This window comes from Montipora capricornis, chromosome 3 (assembly GCF_036669925.1).
Source record: "Montipora capricornis isolate CH-2021 chromosome 3, ASM3666992v2, whole genome shotgun sequence".
NCBI lineage: Eukaryota > Metazoa > Cnidaria > Anthozoa > Scleractinia > Acroporidae > Montipora > Montipora capricornis.
This window is the reverse complement of record NC_090885.1, coordinates 58,428,967-58,438,966: the sequence shown is the minus strand read 5'-3', so window position 1 is coordinate 58,438,966 and position 10,000 is coordinate 58,428,967. Positions and strand designations below refer to the sequence as shown.

At 38.2% G+C, this 10,000-nt stretch overlaps 2 protein-coding genes across 7 annotated transcripts in view; both read right to left on the bottom strand.

Moving 5' to 3' along the window:
* LOC138043491 (NFX1-type zinc finger-containing protein 1-like) overlaps positions 1–5,969 on the bottom strand; it is a 38,330-nt gene extending 32,361 nt beyond the window's left edge. Inside the window, exon 1 of one of the 3 annotated variants that reach the window (XM_068889780.1) lies at positions 5,833–5,969. Coding sequence is in view for 1 of the 3 variants with exons in the window: in XM_068889782.1 (XP_068745883.1) it covers positions 5,833–5,869 (37 nt within the window). In the remaining 2 variants the exon portion in view is untranslated. The remainder of the gene's footprint in view (positions 1–5,832) is intronic. The other 2 variants (XM_068889782.1, XM_068889781.1) reach the window with 2 other exon arrangements.
* Positions 5,970–7,756: 1,787 nt separating this feature from the next.
* LOC138043495 (NFX1-type zinc finger-containing protein 1-like) overlaps positions 7,757–10,000 on the bottom strand; it is a 45,075-nt gene continuing 42,831 nt past the window's right edge. For all 4 annotated transcript variants that reach the window (XM_068889787.1, XM_068889789.1, XM_068889788.1 and 1 more), the window contains one exon: positions 7,757–8,951. In XM_068889787.1, the coding sequence (XP_068745888.1) occupies positions 8,829–8,951 (123 nt within the window). In that variant the 3' untranslated portion in view covers positions 7,757–8,828. The remainder of the gene's footprint in view (positions 8,952–10,000) is intronic.

Here is a 10,000-nt window from a genome sequence, read left to right as displayed (position 1 = left end):
CTGTAAAACATGGACACAAAGGCAAAGGATCTGAGAACGTATTATCAGTAGTACCTCAGGATGACATATGTGAGCAAAACATTTAATTGGGGGTAGTAGCAAGATCATGAGCAGAAGTGGCGTACTGTAGTAGTAGTAGTAGTAGTAGTAGTAGTAGTAGTAGTAGTAGTAGTAGTAGTAGTGTTGGTGGTGGCGGTGGTGAAAGTAGTAGTAGTGGTGGTGGTGGTGAAAGTAGTAGTAGTGGTGGTGGTGGTGGTAGAAGTAGTAGAAGTGGTGGTGGTAGAAGTAGTAGTAGTAGTAGTAGTAGTAGTAGTAGTAGTAGTAGTAGTAGTAGTAGTAGTAGTAGTAGTAGTAGTAGTAGTAGTAGTAGTAGTAGTAGAAGTGTTGGTGGTGATGGTAGAAGAAGCAGAAATTTTGGTGATGGTAGTAGCAGAAGCAGTAAAGCAGTAGTTGCAATTAAATTTAAAAAAAGTTAAATGCAAAAAAAGTAACTACAGTAGCATAAGCAGTGCTAATCTTAGTAATCGTAGTAATCGAAATAATCGTAGTCGTACTATTTATTCTATATTGAGATGAAGAATCATTTTCTTTAAATAGGGAGCTTAAGCAACGACAACGGCGACGGCAACGAGAACGTCACAAATTTGCATATTTAGTAGGCAAAAAAAAAATAGCTTTGCACTCCCTGCACGTGTTTTTCACTTTTGTCCATTTCTTTGCCGTCGTCAGCGAAACTACAACGTGAAATAGGCAAATTTGAGGTTTTATGGACAAAGTCATTACTTGAGGATAAATTTTCATTTTCTGCCCTAAATTGAGCGCCGTTCCTACCAGCGTCATTTTTTAGGAACTACCACACCCTTGTCATATTAAAAAAGTTGAAATAGTAACGAAGCGATTACAATAACGCGAATTTAAATTTTGAGATGACGTTCTCGTTGCCGTCGCCGTTGTCGTTGCGTAAGCTCCCTATTATGTAATGTGGTGCGGCGAAATAATATATCCAACAAATTGATGATACAATGTTTGTGTCCCGGGGAGGGGGGAGGGGGAAGGGGGGGGGGAAACTCCCATATGAAAAGGGGAGGGATGCTCGTCGTCTCGCTTACGAGTGTAAATTTCGGATTTTGGTCTCACTTAGAGTGTTCTGGGCAAAATGCAATCATATGTAGCCGTGAAGGTCTCCTTTAAGGTTGTGCGCGAGGAAATAATATATAGATTTAGCGAAGCCTAAAAGCGGAGCATCCTAATTATTTATTCTTACTGCCTGCAGGGTTTGTGAAAATAAAAGGTTTCGAATTGCCCGCGTTTTGATGTTTCCGGTTGCTGCTTTAATAATTAAATCACTTTCTTTGCTTTCTTCTATAGAAAAATTCATTGCCTAACTAGTGAATTCCACGGTAAATTTTATGCTAAAAATCGATATCCCATGAATCATGAACCGATGAGTGCGACATCGGTTTTTCCAGTGAAATTTACTTTGCAATTCACCAGTTTGGCAATAAATTTTTCTTAAACCGCATGAGTTTTAAAAGAAAACAAGCACACCCTCAGCGAGCGAATGAAAAAGGAAAAAAGCCATTTCAGAGTCAACTGTCAATAGCCAGCGAATAGGAATCACGCTAAAATTAGAAGCCATAAAAACAACTTTGTCAGTTCAAGGTCAAAGAAGAGTTTTAATGATTTTTTTACTCCACTTTATCTCTGAAAACAAAATTATTCACATTTTGATGTATTTCATTGAAACACGCCAGGTTGGCTTGGTACAAGAATCGGCAGAATACGGCAATGCAACCAAGAAAGGACGAACTTCAAACACGATCTGCTCCAACACTTAATTTAAATAACATTTGTGTGCTTTAAACAAACTTCTGAAAACACAAGCTAGCGACATTTCCCTCTAATTTTACGAGAACTCATTGCGAATACGCGTTTATAACATAAGGGCAAAATTTTCTTGTCACTGTCGAGGCACAACGAAAACCAGTTGGGCAAATGGATGAAAAAAGCACTTGTTCGCTCGCATTTTGGATCAAAACAAACAAACAAAAGAGTACAGATAATTGTCATTTAATTCCAGATGACAATAAAAATTCGATTTTCATTCCTGAACAAAGGAAGAACCGATTAAACCACCTTTTAAAAATACGCATCCACTTTAAATGACGCATCCGTAAAAATGACAAACGGTTTAGTGCCCAAGGAAAGAATTTGCGGAGTAACTTCTTCCACTAAGTATGAGCTATTACTGGTATTCTGTTTTGTCGTTGTCGTTCTCTTTCGAGGGCATAGGTCTCCCAGGCATCATGCAACCTTATCAGAGCATCTAAAGATATGCCAAAAATTGCAATACTGAGAAAAAAGCAGCTCTACGCAAATTAAAAATTAACACTCAGCTTTAAGTTTACATCCCGCCGATGCTTGACTTGAATAACTGCGTAGCCACCAGTTTGGACTATATATATCATGATATGTCAAACTGGATTGAAACCAGCAAAAAATGCAGAAAGAAAACATCTTCCAAACCGTTTTGCACCTGAACACGAAAAGCGTTGACTGTGTAAGAACTTTCGTTGATGTAGTATGGCCGTGTAGCCGCGTCGAGCCACAAAAAGCGCGCGAAAAATGAAGCCTCGCTTATGTTTAGGTGAGTTAACCTGGGTTGAGCCTGCACTCGAAGCGAATACCAGTACCTGGTGAGCAGTCAACTTCAAAAAACAGCTGACCTCGGTGAGCTCTGAGCTTGAGCCCGCGATATGGTCACGTGATACTGGTCAGTAGATACCTTGTTTTGACAGGTGTCAATTGATCAAAAGATGGATGTCCAATATCGAAGATGTATGCTGTAAACTAGCATGATACTGGTCACATTGGCATACATGGAGAGGTGGACGAAAGGACGTACGCGCGCGGAATGTATATATATATAGTGTATATATACTACGTATATATTTATTTTGTTTTTTAATTTACTTGACTGATTCATATAACCTTAAAAAAAGACCTCTTTTATGGGGTAAAAAAAAGCCTGGGTTACGACCCAGATTGGTCTACTTCAGGGGTTTAATTTAAACTTTTCGACGAGCATCCCTCCCCATTTTATATGGGAGTCCCCCCCATCTGGAGTTTGTGTATCAGTGTTCTCAGTTTCGTTGTGGAAAAAGTGGTCACAACATCATACGTATTTTGACTCCAAGAGGAAGAAGGTTTGACATTGTTTTTCCGGGAAATGGAAAAATCAATGGTAGTAACCATTTATCTACACAAGATGAAAGAAACATTGTTAACTGTTCGTTTTGTCTTGTTCATTCAAAACAAAAACATATCTTTTTCGTACTTTGAGACCAAAAGATATTATTTGTCACATGCATTCATGGGTAAAAAACGGACTGAAATCTATATTACAGGGCCATTATTAAGCAATATTGAAAACACTGAGATATAATGCTCATAATAATTTTTTGCTTGAAGTTTAGAATAACTAATAATGTTTACAAGGCTAAGTATTTTAAAAGATAAAAAATTGTAAACGAGATCGTTTTTTATATATATATATAATTTTTAATCTTGTAGGTATTTTCTATGGTCTAAAACAAAGGACGAAAAGGAAGGAAATCGGTTGCAATTTTCCGGAAAAAAGAGCTTCTTTTAATTTGTTTTTTAAACTGATTTGGTTAGTTTGTTCGATCAAAGTTCATTTTATATGTCTTCCTTTGGGTTCCAGAAATTTCATTTTCGTGCACGTGATATAAAGTACCTACTTTAATTACGAGTTGCACCTATCACTGATGTGAATGCAACTACCATGAACTTAGTTTCCCTTAAAAATATGAAGAAAAGCTTCGAAAAGCTAGTCAACTTTCCAAACTTTGGCAAGGTGTTTTAAATGATCGATCGTTACATGTAAATTCAATATGGATAAATAATTTCTCAACAATTTGTGTATACTTTTGGCTGGCAAGGTAGCCAGCGACTGAATTAAATCCAGTTAGAATTTTCTTTCAAGCTGAAACACTAGAACTGCCAAGACAGGTACGTACGACCACCACAAACTTTAAATTTAAAATTCATTTCCTATAATAGGACTGTTCAATTTCCACAATAATAACTCGTAAATACCATGTAGATGTGAAATTTGACACTAAAGGCCTACACAATTCTTTTCAACCTAATCTGCTAGAACGCAAAGTTCATACTCTTACTTCTGATTTCCATGTGAAACTTCCTTAATTTCTTCTCCGATCTAAATTGCCAGCCGGCCCGTTTAGCATTTTTGATCAATACGTAGAATTTCAGAGGATGTTCTCATAAGAGAATGCCTAAATTGTGTTTACAAGTCAAGCCACGTCAGGAAAGAAGCGATAGAAACTATAGGAAACTTTTGCGAAACTATTCCTTATCTCCCACTGTACGGTGGTCGTTTAATTTTGTTACACTGTATTGAAATCTTAAACTTCAAATCCCTCATGTGCAAACATTCATTTTTTTGATCCAGAGTAGAATAAACCGTCTGATTATCATCCTGGAGCCGTTTGCTCAAAGCCTAGTTAGCGATAAGTTACCGTTGGTTAAGAGGTATCAAAACCTCAGTTATTTAACGCTGGTTAGCACTTAGTCTAACGATGCTTCGAGTAACCCGGGCCACGTTGTAACGTGTGCATTCACTTTCGCCTAAAGCTAACTTAAAATTAAGTTTACAATACAACTAAAACTGTGGGAAAAATGTCTGAAATTTTCCTTCCTTCAGTACTGAATAACTTACCAGTTCTAATTTTAGCCCTTCTTTAATACAGCTTAAGTTTTACTGGCCTTAAACAAATAAATTATCTATGGCTGTACGTGTAAAAGAGCTCAACGCATATTTTTCGTAAAGGTCCACGTATCACGAGAGTGCTAGATTACATTAACCTCAGTAAGTTTTTGGTATCCTTTCCTTAATTCCCAGTTTTTAAATCCGCAGTGATATAGGAGTGATTGTTCAATCTCTACAGCCATTGATGAAGGAGCCTCTGGAGGGCGAACTATCAGTTGTAGTTAAATTGGACGGTTGATAGATTCTGCAGTCGAAAGAAAACTCTCGCCGATGTGCAAATTCATTATCCGAAAATATCTTTGTCGTCCCAAAAATGAAACATGGAGTGATTACAATCATCTCTTGGATTTCGGAAATTAAGTCAGTTGTAACCCGATCATGTAAATAAACCTCTAGAAATGCCTCCCTAGAGTTTGTAAATAGTTTAAGTAATATTTGCTCAAAAATGGACGTCCAAATCATAAAGAAGGCTTAGTGGTCGATTGGATGCTCCACTTAAGACAGTAACACGATTTTTTTATCCATCAGCCGCCAGAAAATTTCATCTAGCGCGTTCTTGTTTACTCGGGAACTAATCAAGAAGAACGAAATGGCTTCTTAAGATCAAGATGCACAAAATTTACTTCATTAAATGCTTGGAAAAATGATTGTTTTGCTAGGCTGTGAAAGAAATGGCTAAGAAGAGAGATCAAAGAAGAGCATCATAGTATCTCAAACGCAGTCTTTTTTGATGAAGAACCTCAAACTTTCCGAGAAAATACACCGTTTTTGGCCTGGATCCCAAACGGCATCGAGGACATCGTTTTCTGGGAATTCGGACAGCTAAAACAAATATTAATTGGCGGTCTTTTTTGCATTTTCTGCACGAAAAAAGACTATAAGATTCCCCTAAACGCAACTGTTGCCCTTATCAAATAATCAAAACTTTTAGCCGGGCAAAATACACCTGGTTAACATGCCTGTATGGATGCTTTTGATGACAATACTCATATAACGATTTGCCATAAAGTTCGACTTACCCAGCTTTTGCGGGTCGTTGTATGGACGAAACTTCATTGGACCATTGCCATATTCCAAGTGTTTCCAGACACAGTTATTAAATACTTTACGGATAAGAACAAGTTCTGAAGTCTTTCGGCTGGAAGCTACTTTAAGAACTTTAAAAATGGAATAACAGCGAGCAATGCCGTAATTGTTTCAACAGCCAATCAGAAACCAGCAAAAGTGAATTTCTAAGAATTTCTTTAACGACTTCCGCCTCCAGATTTCACGGAATTCATGATCTTTTTTTTTCCCCTGCTTAATGCCATAATAAATTATATCGAACGATGCCTATATATGCAGATTCAATTTAAGTGATGCAAAGTTTGTTGGAGGTGGCGAACCAGGCACAAACTCGACCAAAAAGCCACTTCATGCCGTGTTTTTATCTCCTAACAAATCAAGTTTATCACCCAAATTTCTCGGAATTGTGTCTGTCTGAACGTACTTCGGGGAATTAGCATCTAAAGGGGGTCACAGTCGGTATTACTTTCAGAAGCATGCATGCCGGAGACTGAGCAGTATAGTGGCAATGAACGGCTGAGATAATTCGAAACTTCAGCATCCCACCGGATTGAGAAACTGGGAGGATTCTCAATCCTTCAGGTTCCCAATCCGGACTGGGAATCCGACCGTTGCCTGTGTTGCGTGAGAATTTTTAACCGGAAGTCACACAGGTTTCTTGTCGCCAAAGGTACAACTTTTCGCGTAAAAGAGAGCGGACGCTTAAAAAGCTTTGCGGTTTTTTTTTCCAAACGTACATATATATAGTAGACAACATTTAAGGAGTGATTTTAATATATTTTATCCATGTTTTCAAATGAGAGAAAAAAATTACTGACTTTCTTACCAATTATTATATGGCTCTGTCTCACAAGGACTGGGAACTACCAAATTCACGAATTTGATTGGCTGAAATCGGTATTGACCGCGGTCTAGATTTTCCCATTTATACCGGCATCTAGACCGGTAATGTTTTGTGGTGAAAAAACTGCAAACTAAAATGCAAAAACATTGAGTATTTTGTTCTACTAATATGATTTGTTTATGGAAGTGCCAAAGAGCATGATGAGAAAAACAGGTAAGGAGGACGAGCAAACTTTGGCAGAATTAAATTCAGCTCATCGCTACTCATCGCCGTTCGCAAGCAAAATGTCACTTAGTACAAACCAATTACATCAAAGGAATTTTAAAAATTGTTCTTGTTTGCCAGATAATGAACATCTTATTAATCGAGCTTAGTCAGTCTGTATGGGAGAATTTTGTCCGAGGTCAAGATTTTCCATACAGACCTCCTGCCCCGTTAATAAGAGCTAAACAATAAGCAATACTGTAAAGCCGCTGTTACACTTTGAAACTTTTAGCTGAAACTTGTGTGCAACGGCGTTGCGAAACATGTTTCAGCCTAACATGGTCGGTTTCGTGAAACGTTTTGAACTTTCGTTGCGAGACAAGTTTCACGAAAAGTAGAACCGCTTTCTACTTCTGCGACGGTCGCGACGATCGCAGTGGTGACAAAAACAAGAGTTTCACCGTGTAACACCACTTTGTGAAACTGGTCTCCCTCGCTCTTGTCACGCTACGCTGCGTAAGCCAATCAGAAATCGGCTAAGGCCATGTAAACAACATTTCGAGACCAGTTTCAACGTTTCCGAACGATTTTCGACCTTTTATGTTACACGGTGCAACGCCTGCTGACACTTTTTTTGCAGGACCGTTGCACATGAGTTTCAGCTAAACGTTTCAACGCTTAATAGGGGCTTAACCATTATTTATGTCAATGCTTATTATGGCGGAGCTCCGGGAGACAGAGAAGCGCGCGCGGACCACTATGGTTGAGAAAACATGGTAACCCATCGATGCTTGGTTATAAGCTTACAACAAGAAAGACACAAGCAATAATTACACTGACACACATATTGTTTATTACTAAGATGGAATTTAAAGAACTAGGTAAACAAAGACTGTGCAATGATTTTATCCTGGACAACCTGAAATCAAATTCTAGCATGAGCTATATTAATAACACCGAAGGACACTGCATTATATAATTTTCGACCCTTAGAAGCTTACTTTCAATTCATGATCCCCTAATTACTACCACGCGAAAAAAAAGGCTTTTGCCGTTGGACTTTTCGCTGGCTTCTCCTCATGGTCAGAATGGTGTCTTAAAACTGTTCTCTGTCACTGCCCTCCGGCTCTATAATACGACTCCTCAAAAACCTTTCTAATTCGACTTCTTTTTTCTACCATCTTATTCACATATATTTATATTGATATGACAATTCCACCACAACATTAACGATACATTTTTACGTAAGACTTCATGCATTACAAAATTATATAATTGTCACTTTAAAGTTCATTAAGTTTAAGACGGAATACGCGACTCTCTAAGGAACTACTCATACTACATGCTACATATATGTATACCAGGCTAAGAGAACCTAGGTAAGAGAGCGAATCCCCCATATTTGGCCCTATTCCGATGAAAATTATTTGAAATTTATTATTAGTCCCATGTCATACTGTGTAGTTATTTCAAAGAAGACACCTTAAATGTCAGTTGGTGTGAAAGTGGACCTCACAGTCATGGTAACGGTAACAACAGATTAAAATAACCTGTTAGCACAAGCGCGATCTAAAATTAGATTTCAAAGAAATATAATGGGTTCTCTTACTTCATATTCTCTTGTGTATGTATAATACAGTCACACTAAATGTCTACTTACTAACAGAGAAAAAATATATTCACAAAGAAAAAGAAATTTTCGTGACGGTTCTCTTTATGCGGATTTACATTATTTGCAACGTCTCCTATAGACGAAATCGACTCTAAATCATAACATCAGTGTGGTGTGATTAAAACGTTATAACCAATAGATTTATCATCAACTAAACCAACAAGGCAAAAATTGTTTTGCCTTTTTCGGTTTATGGCCGGGATGGTCAAAGCTTAATCGATTACACTGTTCTATTTATGGGACTTGAAATTTCTTCTCGGGAATCTTTTTCCTCCGGGCCTTGCAGGTCGGATTGTGGACGGCTCCGAAGCCATGATCTTCATTTCACTCAGCGTCACTTGAGGAAACACAGGCTGTATAAAACACACACACAGAGTTTGTTAGAAGTTGTGATGTCATCGTGATGTCATTTTACCTTGTGACATCAATTTAAATGGGGGTGTACCCGTCAAATAGTATTCAGTATTGTGTATTCAATATCTACTATCCATGGGCACCCAACGAATCTGTTCCTCACATTATCTGTTCCCCAGAGGAATCTTGCTGGCTGGCAAAAATACAGGTGTTTCGATGAGCTGGCTGGGAAATTTTGTTATTGATAAAGGTTTTGCCTCGGAATTACTGACTTTTTCTAGCATTTCAACCCGAGCTGGCTGTAGAACCTCTGAAGACTGAGGAAGAATAAAAAAATAACAAAAAAAAAAAAAAAAAAAAGAACCCCTTCCCACTCCCAGAGAGCAGTCACAAACATTCGACGGCTGGTCAGAGTTATTGCGCTTGTGGAATAAATCTGTTTTGTCCCGGTTTTGTCGCTTTTGTTCGGTCGTTTCGGATCGAGGGATTTGCAAGCGCGCGGAATTCCAGGCTGGGAAATAAATTTGATCAGCTGGCTGGAAAACCAACCAATTTTATCTAGCTGGCTGGGAAATTTCTTGTGTGTCTTGCTGGGAAAAAGGAACAGATAGTGTTTTCCCAGCAACACTGAAAAACACCTGAAAATGCCTTAATAACAATTATTTTCATTAACTGGGGTATAATAATACATTTTACAACAAATTGGTCGTTGGGTGCCCCTGACTATCTATGGTGGTTTCGAGTTCAATTACAGTTTTCAAATGCAGTCACCAAATAGTTTCAAACGGTATCAAAGTATTAGTAACACAAAATATTAAAGAGTTAGGTATTCAAATATTCTTGGATCGTCATTCAAAATGGGATAGCCGTTGGTCCAACAATAAAGATCATCGCTAAAAACAATCTTAGATCAAGTTTGCGCCTGAAGCAATTTGTAATCAGAATCTACTGCTTCTGCTTTTATGCCTTCATCTCTACTCAGAAAGACCAGCCCCCTGTGGCTGGCTTGCCGTTGCTTGAGCTCTGTTTACTGGGCAACGATGCTAAC